Below are 20,075 nucleotides of genomic sequence, written 5' to 3' on the forward strand. Positions count from 1 at the left end.
ATTCACTTAATTGTCTCAGTGGGTAGTTGGTAAGTTCACTTAATTGGTCTCAGGGTAGTTGGTAAAGTTCAACTCAGGTTGTCTCAGGGTAGTTGAGGTAACCTTCACTTATTGTCTCAGGTAAGTTTGGTACCTTCACTCAGTTGGGTCTCAGGGTACTTGGTAAGTTCACTTAATTTGTCCTCAGGGTTAGTTGGTTAAGGTTCACTCAGTTGGTCTCAGGGTATTGGTAAGTTCACTTAATTGTCTCAAGGGGGTATTTGGTAGTTCACTCAGTTGGGGTCTCAGGGTAGTTGTAAGTTTCACTTAATTGTGCTCAGGTATTGGTTAGTTCACTTAATGGGTCTCAGGGTATTGGTAAGTTTCACTCATTTGTCCAGGGTAGTTGGAACATTCACTTAATTGTCTCAGGGGTAGTTGGTAAGGTTCAACTCAAGTCCCGTTGTCTCAGGGTAGTTGTTAAGTTCACTAAGTTCCTTAGCGGTATCAGGGTAGTTAGGTAAGTTCACTCAAGTTGTCTCAAGGTAGTAGGTAAGTTCACTCAGTTTTTGTCCGGTCAGGTAGGTTCAAGTTCACTCAGTTGTCTCCAGGGTAGTTTGGTTAAGTTCACTTTATTTTCTCAGTCTATATTTGGTAAGTTTCACTATCAATTGGGTCTCAAGGTAGTTGGTAAGTTCAACTCAGTTGGGTCTCAGGGTTGAGTAATGGTTTCAAGCTCAGTTTGTCTCAGGTGTTTCTAAGTTCATCAATTTGTCCCAGGGTAGTTAGGTAAGTTCTTCCACTTCAAAGATTGTTCTCAAGGGATAGTTAGGTAAGTTCACTCAAGTTGTCCAGGGTCAAGTTGGTAAGTTCACTTAATTGTCTTAGGGTATTGGCGTTCAACTTCAATTGTCCCTCAAGGTAGTTGGTTAAGTTCACTCAGGCGGTCTCAGGGTAGTTTGTAAGTTCAGCAGTTGTCTAGGGTAGTTAGAACATTCCTAAATTGTTCAGGGTAGTTGGTTAAGTTCAACTTAATTGTCTCAGGGTAGTTGTAAGTTAAGTCAGTTGTCTCAGGCGGGTAGGTTAGGAACATTTCACTATAATTAAGTCTTCAGGGTATTGTAAGTCAACTTAATTGTTCTCCAAGGTAGTTGGCAAGTTACAACTCAGTGGTCTCAGGGTAGTTGGTTAAGTTCACTTAATTGTCTCAGGGTATTGGTAAGTTCACTTAATTGGTCCTCAGGGGTATTGTTAAGGTTTACTAAGTTGTCTTCGGGTAGTTGGAACATTCACTTAATTGTCTTCAGAGGTCTCTATTTTTTTTTTTATTGGTAAGTCATTAATTGGTCTCAGGGTAGTATGTAACGTTCACCTAAATTGTCTCACAGGTAGTTGGTAGTTCACTTAAGGTCTCAGGGGTAGTTGGTTTTAAGTTCAATTTAATTGTCTTCAAGGTAGTTGGTAGGTCACTTATTGTCTCAAGGGTAGTTGGTTAAGCTTCAACTTAATTGTATTCAGGTAGTTGGTAAGTTAACTTAATTGTCTCAGGGTAGTTGGTAAAGTTTCACCTTCAATTGTCTCCAGGGTAGTTGGTTAAGTTCAAGTTCACTGGTCTCAGGGTAGTTGGCAAGTTCACCAGTTGGGTCTCAGGTATTAGAACATTCACCTTAATTGTCTCAGGGTAGTTGGTAAGTTCACTTTAATTGGTCTTCAAAGGTAGTTGGTAAGTTCACTCAATGGTCTCAAGGTAGTGTTTAAGTTCACTCAGTTGGGTCTCAGAGTTAGGTAAGAACATCACTTAATTGTCTCAGCGGGTAGTTGGTAAGTTCAATCAGTTAATTGTCTCAGGGTAGTGGCAAGGGTTCATCAGTTGTCTCAGGGTAGTTAAGGAACATTCACTTTAATGGGTCTCAGAGCAGTGGTTAAGTTACTCACTTGGTCTCAAGTAAGTTGGTAAGTTGCAACTCAGTTGTTCGGGTGTTAGAACATTCATTAATTGTCTCAAGGGTAGTTGGTAAGTTCAGGCAGTTGTCCAGGGTTAGTTGGTTAGTCAATCGAGGGTCTTCAGGGTAGTTGGTAAGTTCACTTAATTGTCTCAAGGGTAGTTGGTAAGTTCACGTTCAATTGTCTCAGGGTAGTTGGCGAAGCTTCACTTCAATTGTTTCTAAGGGTAGTTGGGTAAGTGTACTTCAGTTGTCTCAGGGGTAAGTTGGTTAAGTTCCGCTTAATTGTCAAGGGTAGTTGGTTAGAAGTTCACTTCAATTGTCTCAGGGTAGGTTGGTAAAATGTTCGACTTGACTAGGTAGTGGTAAGTTTACTCAAGTTGTCTCAGGGTAGTTGGTAAGTTCACTCAAATTGTCTTCAGGGTAGGGTTGGTAAGTTCACTCAATTGTCTTCAGGGTAGTGGCAAGTTCACTCAATTGTCTTCAGGGTACGTGGTAAGTCGTTAAATTGTCTCGGGTAGTTGGTTAAGTTCACTCAAGTTGTTCAGGGTAGTTGGTAATTCCAACTTCAATTGTCTCAGGGTAAGGTTGGTAAGTTCACTTCAATTGTCTCAGGGTTGTGGTAAGGGTTCACTTAATTGTTCAGGGTAAAGTTGGTAACTTCACTCAAGTTGTCTTCAGGGTAGTGGTAAGTTGCCCAAGTGGTCTCAGGGTATTGGTAAGTTCACTTCCAATTGTCTCAGGTAGTGTTAAGTTCACCTCAATTGGGTCTCAGGGTTGTTGTTAAGTACACTTAATTTATCAAGGTCGTTGGGTAACTTCACTTCAAGTTGGTCTCAGGGTAGTGGTAAGTTCAACTCAGTGGTCTCAGGGTAGTTGGTGTTCACTCAATTTGGTTCGGGTGGTGGGAAGTTCACTCAGTTGTCTCAGGGTAGTTGGTAATTTCACTCAATGTTCAGAGGTAAGTTGGCAAGTTCACTTAATTGTCTCAGGGTAGTTGGTTAAGTTCACTCAGTTGTCTCAGGGTAGTTAATTAAGTCAATCCAAGTTGTTCAGGGTAGTTGTAATTCACTTAAATTGGTCTCAAGGGTAGTTGGTAAGTTCACTCAGTTGGTCTCAGGGTAGTTGGTTAAGTTCAATTAAATTGTTCAGGGTAGTTGGTAAGTTACACTTCAAGTTGTCTCATGGGTAGTTGGTAAGTTCACTTCAGTTGTCTCAGGGATATGGTTAAGTTCACTCTAAGGTATCAGGGTAGTTGGTAAGTTCACTTAATTGTAATCAGGAAGTTGGGAAGTTCACTCAGTGGGTCTTAGGGTAGGTTGGTAAGTTCACTTAATTGTCTCAGGGTAGTTGGTAAGGGTTCACCAGTTGGTCTCAGGTGTTGGTAAGTTCACTTGATTGTTCAGGGTAAGTTGGTTAAGTTCACTCAGTTGTTCAGGGTTAGTTGGTAAGTTCACTTCAGTTGTCTCAGGGTAAGTTAGAACATTCAACTAATTGCCAGGGTAGTTGGTAAGTTTCATCGTGTCCCGGGTAGTTGGTAAGTTCAGTTTAGTTTTCTCAGGGTAGATTGGTAAGTTCACTTAATTGTCTCAGGGTAGTGGTAAGTTCAACTTAATTGTCTCAGGGTAGTTAATTAAAGTTCCAGGTCAGTTGTCTTCAGGGTAAGTGGTTAAAGTTCATTCAATTGTACTCTTTCTTTTCCCTTTAAGGGTAGTTGGTAAGTTCCACTCTTTAGTTGTCTCAGGGTAGTTAATTAAGTTCACTTCAGTGGGTCTAGGGTTAGGATTGGAAGTTCACTCAAATTGTATCAGGGTAGTTGGTAAAGTTCACTTCAGTTGCTCAGGTAAGTGGTAAAGGTTCACTCAATCGGGTATCAGGTTGTTGGTAAGTTCACTCAAGTTCGTCTCAGGGTAGTTGGTAAGTTCACTTAATTGCATCAGGGTTAAGTTGTAACTTCACCTCAGTTGGGTCTCAGGGTTAGGTTAATAAGTTCACTTCAGTGTCTCAGGGTAGTGGTAAGTTCACTAATTGGTCTCAGGGTAGTTGGTAAGTTCACTCAAGTTGTCTCAGGGTAGTTGGTAAGTTCACTCAATTGTTCAGGGTATTGGTAAGTTCACTCAGTTGTCTTCAGGGTAGTTGGTAATTTCAATTCAATTGTTCTCAGGGTAGTTTTGGTAAGTCAACTTAATTGTCTTCAGGGTAGTTGGTTAAGGTTCACTCAAGTTGTTCCTCAGGGGTAGGTAAATAATGTTCACTCAGTTTGTCTAGGGAAGTGGTAAGTTCACTTAATTGTCTCCAGGGTAGTTGCGGTTAAGTTCACTCTAGTTGGGTCTCAGGGTAGTTGGTAAGGTTCACTTAATTGTCTCAGGGTAGTTGGTTAAGTTCACTCAGGTGTCTCGGGTAGTTGGTAAGTTCACTTAGCCGTTGTCTCAGGGGTAGTTGGGTTAAAGTTCATTAATTGGTCTCAGGGTGTTGGTAATTTCACTTAATTGTCTCCAGGGTAGTGGTAAGTTCACTCAAAGGTTGGTCTCAGGGATAGGTTGGTAAAGTTCACTTAATTGTCTCCAGGGTAAGTTGGTTAAGGTCACTTCAGTTGTCGGGTAAGTTGGTAAGTTCACATAATTGTCTCAGGGCAGTTGGTAAGGTTCACTGCAGTTGGGTATCAGGGGAGTGGTTAAGTTCACTCAGTTGTATAAGGGTTAGTTAGAACATCACTTAATTGGGTCTCAGGGTAGTTGGTAAGTTCAACTCAGTTGTCTCAGGGTAGTTGGTTTTAAGTTCAAGTTCGACTCAGGGTAGTGGTAAGTTCACTTAATTGTCTCAGGGTAGTGGTAAAGTTCACTTAATTGTCTCAGGGTAGTTAATTAAGTTCAGTCAGTTGTCTCTAGGGTAGTTGGCAAGTTCATTCAATTGTTCTCAGGGTAGTTGGTATTAGTTCACTTCAAGTTGTCTCAGGGTAGTAATAAGTTTCACTTCAAGTTGTCTTTTCAGTGTAGTTGGTTTAAGTCACTCAATTGTTCCCTCAGGGTAGGGTAAGTTCAACAGTTGTCTCAGGGTAAGTTGGTAAGTTTCACTCAATTGTCTTCAAGGGTCGTGGTTAAGTTACTCAGGGTTCATTTGGTCTTTCAGGTAAGTGGTCAAGTTCACCTATGTCTCAGGGTAAGTTGAGGTAACTTCCACCAGTTGGGTCTCAGGGTTAGGTAATAAGTTCACTTCAGTTGTCTTCAGGGTTATAGTTGGTAAGTTCACTCCAAATTGTCTCAGGGTTAGGTGTTGGTAAGTCACTTCAGTGTCTCAGGGTAGGTTGGTTAAGTTCATCAATGGGTCTCAGGGTATTGGTAAGTTCACTCAGTATTGTCTCAGGGTAGTTGGTAATTCACTCAAGTTGTCTCAGGGTTAAGTTGGAAGTTCACTCAGGGTAGTTGGTAAAGTTCAACTCCGTTGTCTCAGCGGAAGTTGGTTAAGTTCACTCAGGTAGTTGGGTAAGTTCACGGCAAGGTGTTCTCAGGGTTCAGTTGGTAAGTCAGTTCAAGTTGTTTTCTCAGGGTAGTTGGTAAGTTCAACTTAATTGTCTCCAGGGTAGTTGGTAAGTTCCCTTAAATGGCTCAGGGTAGTTGGTAAGTTCACTCAAATTGTCTCAGGGGTAGTTGGTTAAGGTTTCCAACCCGTTGTTCACAGGGTAAGTTGGTTTAAGTTCACTTCAATTGGTCTCAGGGTTGTTGGTAACTCACTCAGTTGGTCTCAGGGTGAGGGTTGGTTAAGGTCCAATCAGGGGTAGTTGGTAAGTTCACTTCAAGTTGTCTTCCAGGGTAGTTGGTAAGTTCACTTAATTGTTCAGGGTAGTTGGTAAGTTCACTTAATGTCTCAGGGTAAGTGGTAAGTTCACCTTAATTGGGTCTCAGGTAGTTGGTAAGTTCACTTCAGAATTGTCTCAGGGTAGTTGCGGTAAGTTCACTTAATTGTCTCAAGGGGTAGTTGGAACATTCACTTAATTGCATTCAGGGAAGTGGCAAGTTCCTAATTGTCTCAAAGTAGGGTTAGTTAAGTTCAACTTCAGTTGGCTAGGGTTAGTTGGTTAAGTTCACTTAAATTGTATCAGGGTATAGGGGGTTGGAAACCATTCACTAATTGTCTAGGGTAAGTTGGTAACTTCACTCCAATTGGGTCTCAGGGTTAGGTTGGAACAATCTTCAACTTAATTTTTGCAGGGTAGTTGGTAAGTTCCAGTAATTGTCTCAGGGTAGTTGGTAAGTTCACTCAGTTGTCTTTTCCCAGGGTAGTTGTTAAGTTCACTTAATTGTCTCCAAGGGTAGTTGGTAACTTCACTCAGTTGTCTCAGGGTGGGTTGAACATTTCACTTAATTGTCTCAGGGTAAGGTTGGTTAAACACTTCAATGGTCTCAGGGTAGTTGGAAACATTCACTAATTGTCTTCAGGGTAGTTGGTAAGTCCCTTAATCTGTTCTTCAGGGTAGTTGGTAAGTTCACTTCAGTTGTCATCAGGGTAGTTAGAACATTCACTTAATTGGCTCAGGGTAGTTGGGAACATTCACCTAATTGTCTCAGGGTTAGTTGTAAGTTCACTTAATGTCTCAGGGGTAGTTGGTAAGTCACTCAGTTTTCAGGGTAGTTGGTAGGGGTTCCACTAATTGGTCTTCAAAGTATTGGTAAGTTCACTCAGTGTCTCTGGGTAAGTTGGTAAAGTTCCACTTAATTGGGTCTCAGGTATTGGTAAGTTTCACTTAATGGTCTCAGGGTATTGGTTTAAGTTCACTCAGTTTGTCTCAGGGTAGTTGGAAACATCACTTAACGTCTCAGAGGTAGTTGGTAAGTTTCACTCAGTTGTCTCAGGGTAGTTGGTAAGTTCACTTCAATTGTCTCAGGGTAGTTGGTGGTTAAGGTTCACTAATTGTCTCAGGGTAATTGGTAAGTTCACTCAGTTGTCTTCAGGATAGAGAGGTAAGTTCACTCAGTTTGATCAGGGTAGTTGGAAGTTTCACTAATTGGGTTCAGGGAATTGGCAAGTAAGTTGGCCAAAGTGCACTTCAAGTTGTATCAGGGTAGCAGGGAACATCACTTAATTGTATCCAGGTGGTCCGTGGCCAAGTCACTCAATTGTCTCAGAGGAGTTGGTAAGTTCAGTCAGTTGTCTCAGAGTAGTTAGAACATTCACTTAATTGTCTCAGGGTAGTTGGTAAGTTCAATCAGTTGTCTCAGGGTAGTTGGCAATTTCACTCAGTTTGTCTTTAAGGGTAGTAGGAAAAAAAATTTTTTTTTTAAAAAAAATTTTGCTTTTAACAAAAATCACCTTAACATTGTCTCAGGGAGGGTAGTTGTAGTTCAATCATTGTTCTCAGGGTAGGGCTTGGTAAGTTCAACTCAGCTTATCAGGTAGTTGGTAGTTCACTCATTGTTCAGGGTAGTTGTAAGTTCACTCATTGTCTCAGCGGTAGTTGTAAGTTCACTCAATTGTTCTCAGCGGTAAGGTGGGTAAGTTCAACTCAATGTCTCAGGTAGGGTTGTTGGTAAGTTACTCAATTGTCCTCAGGGTAGTTGTAAGTTCAACTCATTTGTCTCAGGGTAGTTGGTTAGTTCACCTCAGTTTGTCTCGGGGTAGTTTGGTAAGTTCACTCAGTTGTCCCAGGGTAGTTGGTAGTTTCCACTCATTTGGTCTCATGGGTAGTTGGTAAGTTTCACTCAATTTGTCTCAGGGTATTGGTAAGTTCATCTTGTCTCGGGTAGTGTAATTCCACTCAATGGTCCCTCAGGGTAAGTTGGTAATTCACTCATTTGTCTCAGGTAGTTGGTAATTTCCTCAGTTGTCTCAAGTAGTTGTAAGTTTCACTTAATTTGTCTCCAGGTAGTTGGTAATTCACTCTGTTGTCTCAGGGTAGTTGGTTATTCACTTAATTTCTTAGGGTAGTTGGTAATTCACATCAGTGTCTCAGGTAGTTCGAGAACTTCACTTAATTGTCTCAGGGTAGTTGTAAGTTTACATAATTGTACTCAGTGTAGTTGGTAAGTTCACTTAATTGTCTCAGGTAGCTTTGTAAGTTCACTTAATTGTCTCGGGGTAAGTTGAAGTTCACTCAGTTGTCTCGGGTCATTTGGTACATCACTTAATGTCTCAGGGTAGTTGGTAAGTCATTTAATTGTCTCAGGGTAGTTTTAGTTCACTTAATTGTCTCAGGGAGTTTTGAACATTCACTTGATTGTCTCAGGGTAGTTTGGTAATTTTTCAACTTATTTGTCTCAGGGTAGTGGGTAAGTTCACCTTAATGTCTCAGGGTAGTTGGTAAGTTCACTTAATTGTCTCAGGGTAGTTGGTAAGTTCACTTAATTGTCTCAGGGTAGTTGGTAAGTTCACTTAATTGTCTCAGGGTGGTTGGTGAGTTCACCGAATGGTCAAAGTTTGATTCAATGCCTAAGGAAAGTAACTATGAAACTGAAGCTATGGAATTAGGACTCATAGAAATAGTGATGTCTTACAAGAGGCAAAGTAAATTTTTTTTCCAAATTTGAATGCAAAAGTAGGAATTGGTCATCAAAGACGAATGTACAGGAAATGAGGATCTGTTTTACAAATACTAGTTTACTATTAAGCACCAGTATAATTATAATTGAGAGTAAGACAGTTCATGAGTTATTTTATCAAGTGAAAGTTATATTTCAACTTCCAGTTTATGTAAAATGGGAGTAATTCAGTTCTAAAGTGGGATTTAATGGCAATTTTTAAAAACCTTATCAAGTGTTTTTTTTTTTTTACTGTAACTTAGAGTTGTTTTATTCATAGGAATTAAGCTGTAAATATAAATTGGACTGTCATTGAACATCATCTTTTGAAATTTCAAATTAATAGTGTAATTAGAAGCCATAACAAGTTGATGAAAAAGAGCTTTATGTTATCAGTTACTCGTATACAATGGAAGGCATTTGATATTAAGTTTTCATCAGATTCTACGTGAAAGACCAATATCAGTGGTTTGCTACAAATATTTCTAACAGTTTTTGGGATGCAATTCTACTAATGATTATAGCTAGCAACTAGGATGCTAAAGTAAAGGCAGTGTGACATGGGCACATTTTCTAGCTTCTTTTGGTGTCCTGCTGCCAAACTTTGGACAGAGTATCCAAAACTCAATAGATTTGTTACCATGAACTAAAGTCCCAACTTAGCCTGAATTGATCGCAGAAACTAAGTCATTTAAGGTTTGGATCACACTACTGTAAAGAATGTATTGCAATACAAGTCGGCAACTTGTTTCATACATATCACAAACAGTATGATATACAAGTCAGTGACTGCAAGTGAAGAGTGAACCTTTGGCCAATGCTGGATAATCATAGGAAGCACAGGTTAGGATTACCAGTAAGTTATTAACTTTTATTTAACTTGTTTGTGGTGTGTTTGTGAGAAGTTGCCGACTTGTGGTTTTTGTTTATGACATGCTTTACTTCAGTGTGGCCGCACCCTAAGTTATCATCTACCTGTCGTCATTGAACTGGACATACACAACTTTGGTTGTCCACAAATATGAAAAATTATATTTGCTACTCAGAATAAAGTTTGGGGGAAAGATGGTGGAAAATGTGCTCGTGAGACATTGCCTTCAGTGTGAAATTTTACTTCTGTCATGTCAATTCCTAAATTATTGGCAGTGATGGTATTCTAGCACCGCTACTGTTTTGTACCTGATTAGTCGTTTGAGGGACACTGTTGGCCCGTAGTAATCTCCAGTTTTCCAGCTTTGGTTGTTCGTGCGAAGAAAATGAACTGCTGTCATTTGCCCTGTATTTATAAATTTTATGGCGTACTATTCTATATCGTCAGTATTATCATTCTGCGTCACTACTGAACCCCAAATTCACTTCATGCTAATTTTTTCGCTACCACTTTAGGTTCAATGATGTCTCCTTGAGGTATACCACTCACCTGCTCATCCTCAACCTCATCCTCATCCTCCTCGCCAAAGAGCAGATTCTCCCGGCTTAACTGACCCCAAAACAACATTCCTCCTCCTCCTTCTGCTACTCCTGCTGGTCATCCTTCCACCCTCATTAATCTATGGAGTAAGTTTAGGATCATTCACAAATCTGTGGCCTTTTTTTTTTCTTTTTTTTTTTGTCTATCTAGGGAAAGATGATACAATGTTGTTTAAGGGTTCATTTTTGACAGAGGAAATGGAGTGGGGTTGTAAATTTACGAGCTTACGATTACAGTTTACCATTTCAAGATATGAATAGAGAATAGTCATAGTTCAAAGACTGATGATAAGTGTGGGTTCATGCATTGTCTAAAAGGAGTTGGTGCACTATTACTTTTGGGTTGAAATTAACTAATTTGATGGGAATTGGTTTTCCTTTCCAGAGGACTGGGATCAGAGGGCTTGGATGGTACTTTGTCAGAGGACTGAATTGCTTCTTTTTCAAAAGGACAGGAGTGGTTCTTTTGTGGTAGGACTGGTGTGGTTCCTTCTCAGAAGGACGGGGAAGGTTCCTCTCTAGTAGTTCTGGGTCGTAGCCTTTCCAGAAGGACTGGAAAGGTTCTTTTCCAGTAGTACTAGTGTGGTTCCTTTCCAGTAGTTCTGAGTCGTTACCTTTCCAGGAGGACTGAAGAATTTTTTTTCCAGGAGAACTGGTATGGTTCCTTTCCAGTAGTTCCTAGTCGGTGCCATTCCAGAAAGACTGGAGAGGTTCCATTCCAGAAAAACTGGAAAGGACCTTTTCCAGTAGGACTGGAGCGACTCCTTTCTAGTAGGACTGTAAGGTTCCTTTTCAGGAGAACTGGAATAATTCCTTCTTTCCAGTAGGTTGGGAATGATGAGGAAAAGGGTTAGGTAGTTTTCTCCCATCTCAGTGCAAGGATCGTCAGTCTCTACACTTAACAGTAACTAGTTCCATGCATCAATGCAAATGCTGTGAAGGAATCACAGGTCAAAGGTCAATAGATGTTCTTATTTGGTAGCAAAGGACCAGTGCATGATCTCACATGGGAGGTTTGTGGTGGAAAGCTTGTTTGTGAGGTTCTGTAATCCGTGAGTCTTTCTGGCCAGGAATGAATGTTTAGATTACAACCCGAACAAGATGCAGAAAGTGAGCCTACAGAATACTCTGTCTTGATTACAAGTATAATTCTACAGAGAAAAGAGGAAAATAACTGTTTCTTTACTTTAGGGAACTGAAGAAAATAGAGTGAATTCAAAGAACACGAGCAAATTAAGTCCATATATGAAATTCATTGTACATAGAATGAGTAAAAATGCCTTAATGTTACTTTTCTTGCCAATGCTGGTAACACCTAGATTTCTATGAGAAAAGACATGCAAATTTGGATTGCTCAAGTACAGTGATTGTTCAGTTCACTGTCCACACTGCTTACCTACAAGAACAGGCTCAGATGCTCAGCCAAAATATCCTCTGTTTCGACGATATTCGTCTTAACTAGGCTCTTATGCTCATTGTGTCGCTTTCGCTCCGTTGGTCAGCTCTGGAAAGATACAGGAAATTCAGTAGGAAGCATAAATTCGAAATTTAATATATATATATATATATATATATATATATATAATATATATATATATAGATATATATATTATACTGTTATATCTGGTAAATATCAAGAATGGATGAGTGTTTACAATGAGCTATAGCCGCAGTGGTTTTCAACCTTTTCGTGTCCATGGCCCATTTTGGGCATCCCTAAATACTCATGGCCCACTGTCCTTCAGAATTCTGTCATGATGATAACTAATAGAATTTTTATAAAGCCTTTTCAGACGCTTTATTATTTTTACACTTTCATCTATGGAATTATTTTATCAGAACGCTTTATTAGTTATACATTTTCACTTATGAAAGGAAGGACTAGCCTGAATTAACGTTAAATAAATATTGTGCATTGTAATCAAAACTCAAATTACATGTTATCAGTTATGAAATAAAGCAAAGTTTTAAATATATTTTTTGAAGATGTCCATGGCATAGTGCGCATGGCGGCCCAGCAGTGGGCCTTGGCCCACAGGTTGAATACCTTAGTGGCGTGGTTGGTATGGTGTTGGCGTCCCACCTCGGTGGTCGCGAGTTCGATTCTCGGCCATTCCATTGAGGAGTGAGAGATGTGTATTTCTGGTGATAGAAGTTCACTCTCGACGTGGTTCGGAAGTCATGTAAAGCCGTTGGTCCCGTTGCTGAATAACCACTGGTTCCATGCAACGTAAAAACACCATACAAAAAAAAAAAAAAAAAAAAAAAAAAAAAAACTGACTAGGGAATACTAAAATTGAGATGTTATTTAATCCGGCAAGGGTTCTTGGAAAAGGATGATAAAATGGAGATACAAATCATTTGGTAAATTGCATTTTTATCTGTTTATAGATGGATTACTTTATTTATTTGTTGTTTTTAATAAGTGGTATCTCTCTCTCTTTCTCTTTCTCTTTCTGTATTTCCCTTGACATCCTCTTTCTTCTTCCTCATGAACACCATATTCTTTGGAAGCTTGTTTCATTCGAGTAGGTTTAATAATAATAATAATAGTAATAATAATTTAATCAATATAGTATTGTGAGGCTATTACTCTTTACTGAAGAAGACTGAGAAGCGATTAAAGTTCTTCTTTACTGAAGCCGATAGATAGAATATAGTCCTGAAATTCCTCTAAAGTGGATATTGGCGCCTCAGTGGCGTGATCGGTATGGTCTTGGCCTGCCACTTCGGTGGCCGCGAGTTCGATTCCCGGGCATTCCACTGAGGGATTAGAGATGTGTATTTCTGGTGATAGAAGTTCGCTCTCGACGTGGTTCGGAAGTCACTTAAAGCCGTTGGTCCCTTTGCTGAATAACCACACGTTGATTCCATGCAACGTAAAAACACCATACAAACAAACAAACAATATAAAGTGGATATCCCTCCCTCTTTGATACCTTTATTGTCACGGGATATTTTTAGTTATCTGTAAAATAAAACTACTGAGATGGCTTCTTTTGTCCGTCCGCATTTTTTTGTATGGCCACAGATCTTGAAAACTACTGAGGTTAGAGGGCTGCAAATTGGTATGTTGATTATCCACCTTCAGTCATCAAACATACCAAATTGCAGTTCTCTAGCCTCAGTAGTTTGTATTTTATTTAATGTTAAAGTTAGCCATGATCGTGCGTCTAGCAACGCTATAGGACAGGCCACAAGCGGGTTGCGGCTGAAAGTTTCATGGACCACGATTCATGCAGCAATATACGCTGTACAGAAAACTCCATTGTTACGCTAAAGAAACTTCCGCGCCTGGTTTTAAGTTATCTTTACCTCTTGAACTTTTGGATTGGAAGTTATGCATCTCCAAGGGGAACAATTGTAGAGTGTTACACTCTTGTTAAGATTGTTCGATACATTTATAGTTATGGAATATAAAGCTTTTGTGCCGCCTGAGTTTCAGAACATAACTTTGCTCTTTTAGGCGACAAGTCTCTCTGTTGCTTGTCGGGACTTTTAGATGACAAGTCTCTGTTGCTTGTTGGGAATACGCGTCTTTGGTTCCCGTCTTTGATTTATTATCGAACTAGAAGTGTTATTTATACAGGGGGGTTGTAAACATGGGTGAAACAAGGGGCGCACCTTTCATTGCCTTCATGACGACTGCAGTGGCACGAGTAATCAATCATGAACCCCAAGTTAGGATGTTTCAAGTATACAGCATGAGTGGCCATTTAGATCTCTGTAAAAAAAAAGTCGGATCTTTCCTAAGATACTTTGTTGGCGGTCGTTATCTGAGGCTGATATCTCTTGGGGGTCATTGTCTTTATGAGATTTACAGTCTTTTGTTTATGCTATTTCGGTCATCCCCAACTGCATCTTTCCCAGATAAGACCCCCCAAATGGTTTTCGGGGACCGTTATCTACGGTTAATATGTCTTAAGGGTCATTATCTTTCTGAACTTACAGTCTTTTGTTTACCTTTTTACGGTCATCTCCAACGGGCTTGTACTAAACACGCCGCATAGCTGGATACACAACGGGTTAAAACCCTTGTGTGTGGGGGGTGAACTTTCTAGGAATGATCCAAAACGTCTTATGCAGTATGAAAGTTACAGACAGATATACATTCCCCAAAAATAGTATTGCCAACATCAAATGTCCCCAATTGCAAGGGTCGAAGTAAATAAATAAAAAATTGGAAGCCATTGAAGTATTGCCATGTTTATGCTAGTCACGTTGCAGACGGCGGTAAATGACTGCATTCACAGCTGATCCTGCACCTGGGTTTCTATTTTGATTAATTCATTCGTTCCTTGTCGCTTGCTTTAACCTTCATTATATGTAGTAATATATATATATATATATATATATATATATATATATATATATATATATATATATATTTGTAACTTTAATTCAACGTTATGATTAACGTTGAATTAAGGCTATAAGTAAGTAAGTAAGTAAGTATGAATATATATATATATATATATATATATATATATATATATAATATATATATATATATTATATATATTTGTCGTTTAATATTTGAGAGTAAAAAAGTCACTTCTTTCAGATAGTTCTTAAACCTAACGTGTTATTTTTTTTTTCTTAACGAAAACATAGAGTAACCAGGGAAAAGCCTTGACTTTGTAAAAAAAAAAATAATTAAAATAAATACAAACTAAAGACTAATGACCTCTCAGTTGACAGTGGGCGACCAGGTCGTCATATAAGGGAAGAAGTCTGACTGGTGGTTGATTAACTTCGACCTGCAGGGTCTTCTATAAGGTACTGGATACGATGATTTATTGATGTATTCTTGGACCAACTTCATTATGTCTCTTACGTATTTATTTATTTCATGGATCTGTTTATTATTATTATTTTTTTTAAATTCAGGACCTTATTTATTTTGATAATGATGTGCATTGTGCCTTTACTTCTTTACAATGCTATAAGATGATTTATTTATATATTCTTTGGCCAATTTCATTATGATTTTACGTATTTAGATATTTAATTCATATTTCATGGATCTGTTTAATTTCTTAAATTCAGGACCCTATGTATTTTGGTAATGGAAGATTTATTCCTTTTCTCGATTACAATTCTCTCTTATCTTTTACGTCACTTTAAATATCAATGCAACCTCACACCTTCAGGTATTTAGTTCATTAACGTTAAACCCTACTTATTTATTTACGCAATTATATATATATATATATATATATATATATATATATATATATATATATATATATATATATATAAATATATGTATATTGTTATTCTTCTAATTTACTTTCAATATCAATACAGCCTCACACCTCTAGGTATTTATTTCATTAAATTTAAACCCTACTGATTTATTTACGCAATTATAATCATATGTTTATAGTTATCCTTCTAATCCACTTTCCATATCAATACAACTTCACACCTCGAGGTATTTATTTCAGTAACCTTAAATCCTACTTATTTATTTACGCAATTATTCTATATATGTTATTATTCTTCTAATCCACTTTCCATATCAATACAACTTCACACCTCGAGGTATTTATTTCATTAACCTTAAACCCTACTTAATTATTTATGCAATTATAAATCTATATGTATTGTTATTCTTATAATTTAATTTCCATATCAATACAACCTCACACCCGGGGCATTTATTTCGTTAACACTAAACCCCAAATTTATTCGCAGTAAACCGAAAGAATTAACACTTGTGTGAATAAGCCCAAGAAAGGCGGACCTATGAGAGAAGGTGCAGACAATGTGGGAGTAAAAAAAAAAAAAAAAAAAAAGCGAAATGTGGAATCTGGGGAGGTGGTTTTAGCCGCGTGAGAAGACTGCGTGGGTTAGAGAGAGAGAGATGAGAGAGAGGAAGCATTCGAGAGAGAGAGAGAGAGAGAGAGAGAGAGAGAGATATCTCGGCCTTATCCGTTCTGAGAGAGGGGGATGATGGCGATGAAAGGGAAGGATTGTCTGTAGATATCACGCATGATGGCGGCAAAATCTCCTTTTCAGGTTATAGTTTATGTTCTCTATATTTGTCAAGCTGTCTGAATATCACAGGCCCTAACATTTAGAAGGAAATGATTTTCTTGGGCATTGCCTTAACGGTGCCAGTCAGTGCCCCTCCCGTTACTTGGAGCCAACCATCGATGCCCACATCCGCCGTAGTCTCGCCCACTGCTTCAGTCATTATTATTATTATTATTATTATTATTATTATTATTATTATTATTATTACTAGAAGTAAACAAGTTACAAAGTGATTTTGTGGGTTTCTTTTTCAATTATTATTATTATTATACAAGCCAAGCTGCTACCCTAGATAGAAATATAATGTTTACCACGTATGCGTCAGTGAAAAATCTTGCACGCGTCCCGAGTAAGTTGGAGGTCGGATCACCCCTCGTTTATTAGTATAATAACAAGCCAAGCTGCCACCCTAGATGGAGAAGCAGAATGCTACAAGCCTAAGGTTCCCTGTATGGAAAGATTCCCAGGACAGAAAAGGGAATTTGAAAGATAGAAAGAGAAACTCGGTAATTGTTGGACACGGGTTTCTCTAACAAAGATTTTACGAAGGCCACAACAAGCACCATAAAACGATGGTGTGATGACCACGATGGTGAAAGGGATAATGAAGGAGATAATATAACAGCCAGCAATGTCCATCCTACTAAGTCCACGACGCCAGTAAAAAAGGGTATAAATCCAAGAAAATATTGCATCTCCTTTAAAAACAGCTTTCCCCCCCCCCCCCCTCTCCCCCCCCCTCCCCCCCCCACCCCTCCCCCCCCAACCCCCTGTCCAGCTAAAAACACCCAGGGGCCCAACCTGGTGTAGAAGCTCGCCTGTCAAAGTGAAGAATGTGGACCGGGATGACCAGGACCCGTCTGGCGAGGAAGTTGGCCAGTCACCTTCAAGACGGTTACCATACATAGGCAGCTTCCGTGATAAACGTGGCCTACATCTCACGAGAGAGAGAGAGAGAGAGAGAGAAGAGAGGGAGCTACCAGTGAAGGGTATAGCCAAGGCGAGGTCTAGAGAATACGTATTCTCTAGAGTATCTTAGTATATGTTAGGCCTTGTAAATAAAGAAGAAAGACCATTTAAAGAAATCACCAACATGAAACACTCTCCGACGATCTGCGATACCTTGCCGCCTCTCGTCCTTGTCTGTCACTGATCTGATTTATAAGGGAATGTCAGTTTTGAAGCCCGACCACCAGCGTCTTCTATTTGGCTTATCATTCCTGTTAATTGCCGTTCCGACCCTGTTGATTGTTCAGGGCGTCTTTTCTTTTGTGGATTTCGGATAAATGCCCGAAACTCTCTGAACCAGCTTCGTATTCATCCTTTTAGAAAATAGAAGTTTATAATATACTGAGGGGTACAATTAAAAGAAAATATCGTTCCCTTTCAATCGTTCCCTTTTAGTGATTGGACATTTGATATATTAAAGTTACCCCCATATATATATATATATCATATATATATATATATATATATATATATATATGGGGGTAACTTGATATATCAATGTCCAATCACTGAAAGGGAACGATATTTTCTTTTATTGTAACACCTCAGTATATATAAACTGCTATTTTTCTATGGCTAAAAATAACAATATTATATATATATATATACACATATATATATAATATATATATATATATAATAACCATATATATATATATATATATATATATATATATAATATATATATATATATATGGGGTAAACTTTGATATATACAAATGTCCAATCACTGAAAAGGAACGATTATTTTTTCTTTATTAATTGTACACCTCAGTATATATAAATGCTATTTTCTATTGGCTAAAAAAATAACAATATTATATATATACACATATATATATATATTATATATATATATATATATAATATATATATATATATTGTTATTTTAGCCAAATGAGTTTGTTTTGAAAGCTCCTATACCTTGACACCCGCCTGTGGGTGGGTCTGCAGTCTCAAACGGTTGTGTGTATGTTCGTAGGTACTGCCTCTGTTGTTTATATATTTGTGACTTCAATAATATGTATCAGTCCTTCGTCAATGGCTTGGAAATAAAGTCGGAACTGGTCAGGAGCTACACCCTGTCTCTTATTTTACACCTGTGGATATGTGTGATAAATGAATCACGTGCTAAAGTGAATAATTATACATATCATATATATATTAATATTATAATATATATATATTATATCATATATATATATATAATATATATATATATATATATATATATATATATATATAGATATATAGATGATTAGGAATAATATAAATAAAGTTTTTTTTTGCACGAAGGAAAAAAATTAAAAAGCGAGATAGCCGAGTACTTTCGGTCCTATTCGGACCCTTTACTGAGGCAAACTGATTTTACAAAGAACACCATAGTCAAAAGAAGGCTTAATATACAAACTGACACTACCAGATTAGCCATACATATATATATATATGTATATATGATATATATATATATATATATATATAATATATATATATATATATAATTCTAATCACTTTAGCACGTGATTCATTTATCACACATATCCACAGGTGAAAAAATGAGTATCTAGCGGTGTCATGGATCTAATATGGCGTGGGTGGAAGGCTGCTTTCTCCCAGGTCTTGTATTTGTTACACATTCACTGTACCAGGATGCCCCATCTCCAGTAACCTCTTCAATCCTTTCATAACTTGATAATTCTGGACCCGTCACAAAAATCCCGAGCACATCTTTTTTCGGTGCTTGACATTCTTTGTGCATTAGTGTGATATGTACTGTTTTGCTTGTACAGTTTGTGCCTTTGTATTATATTTTACCGTGATGTTGGACATGTTGAGAGGATGGATGGGAATAGAGACCCTAGGAGAGAGCACTGAGAGCAGTACAAATAGGAAGAAGACCGCTGGGTAGACCAAGAACGAGGTGGATAGACATAATTGTCAGAGATCTTGAAGATGAAATTCAGAACCTAGAGGAAAAGCGAGGGAAATGGCTCAGGATAGAGGCAGATGGAGAGGAACTGTATCAGCCTTATGCCGCTGGACCAGTGGCGGGAAGATAAAGATAAAGAAGAAGATATTAGAGTGAGACAGTCGTGCTATTTTGTCCCTTATGTTTAGACGAACTAGAATTTAGTCTTGAATGTAAATGGCATTTCCACTGCCTCGTATTTCACGACCTCTTCTTGGTGTTTTGTTTGCGTAAACTGTATTTCTGCATCTGCGAGTAACTTCTTGTCATTTAACCTGTTGCTCTGTATGTTGCGCGAAGTATATTTTCTCTTTATCCGTCCGCACTTTTCCCGTCCGCCCGCAGATCTTAAAAAAACCACTAAGGCTAGAGGACTGCAAATTGGTATGTTGATCATCCACCCTCCAATCATCAAACATACCAAATTGCAGCCCTCTAGCCACAATAATTTTTTCATGCCATTTTATTTTAGGTGGAAGTTATTCATGATCGTGCCAACACTGGGCCATGGTTGAAAGTTTCATGGGTCGCAGCTCATACGACATTATAAGCTGTACAGACAACTCGATTTCACCGAAGTTATTAAATCGCACGATTTTCACAGTTTCACTATGATTCTTTCAGTGCGCTACTTTTCGGGATTTTTTGGGAAAGTTCGCAACTGCAGGGGGTAGGGGTTAAGCGCCTCAGTGGCGTGGTTGGTATGGTGTTGGCGTGCCACCTCGGTGGCCGCAAGTTCAATTCTTGAGCATTCCATTGAGGAGTGAGAGATGTGTATTTCTGGTGATAGAAGTTCACTCTCGACGTGGTTCGGAAATCACGTAACCCCGTTGGTCCCGTTGGTGAATAACCACTGGTTCCATGAATTGTAAAAACGCCATACAAACAAACAAACAAACAATGGAACCTGGACAATAGCCAGATTTTATGTTTATAATGATTCACATAACACCATTGAATAATGTCCTGACTAATATAAACTTTTTTTCATGGTTACCCTTGATCATGCCTCCGTGTTTTCGATAATAAGCGTTCTTTCTTTCTTTTTTTTTCTTATAATACTTCGGTTAAGTGATACCTAATTACACAATCTTTCGAAAAAAAATTACATGATTTAATCGCCTCCCAACCCTTTCAAAAAAAAAAAAAGAA

At 38.4% G+C, this 20,075-nt stretch overlaps 2 protein-coding genes across 4 annotated transcripts in view; one reads left to right on the forward strand and one right to left on the reverse strand.

The window, feature by feature from the left end:
- LOC135203605 (uncharacterized) overlaps window positions 1-20,075 on the forward strand; it is a 366,497-nt gene that overhangs the window by 101,465 nt on the left and 244,957 nt on the right. The gene's annotated exons all lie outside the window — the stretch shown is intronic.
- Window positions 1-20,075, reverse strand: part of LOC135203603 (glycogen-binding subunit 76A-like) — a 200,766-nt gene that overhangs the window by 93,530 nt on the left and 87,161 nt on the right. Inside the window, exons 2-4 of one of the 3 annotated variants that reach the window (XM_064233409.1) lie at window positions 11,301-11,408; window positions 9,855-9,984; window positions 9,614-9,667 (exon numbers count right to left, since the gene is read on the reverse strand). In XM_064233409.1, the coding sequence (XP_064089479.1) occupies window positions 9,614-9,667; window positions 9,855-9,932 (132 nt within the window). In that variant the 5' untranslated portion in view covers window positions 9,933-9,984; window positions 11,301-11,408. The remainder of the gene's footprint in view (window positions 1-9,613; window positions 9,668-9,854; window positions 9,985-11,300; window positions 11,409-20,075) is intronic. The other 2 variants (XM_064233410.1, XM_064233411.1) reach the window with 2 other exon arrangements.

The sequence above is a fragment of the Macrobrachium nipponense genome, chromosome 36, assembly GCF_015104395.2.
Source record: "Macrobrachium nipponense isolate FS-2020 chromosome 36, ASM1510439v2, whole genome shotgun sequence".
In the NCBI taxonomy this organism is placed as follows: domain Eukaryota; kingdom Metazoa; phylum Arthropoda; class Malacostraca; order Decapoda; family Palaemonidae; genus Macrobrachium; species Macrobrachium nipponense.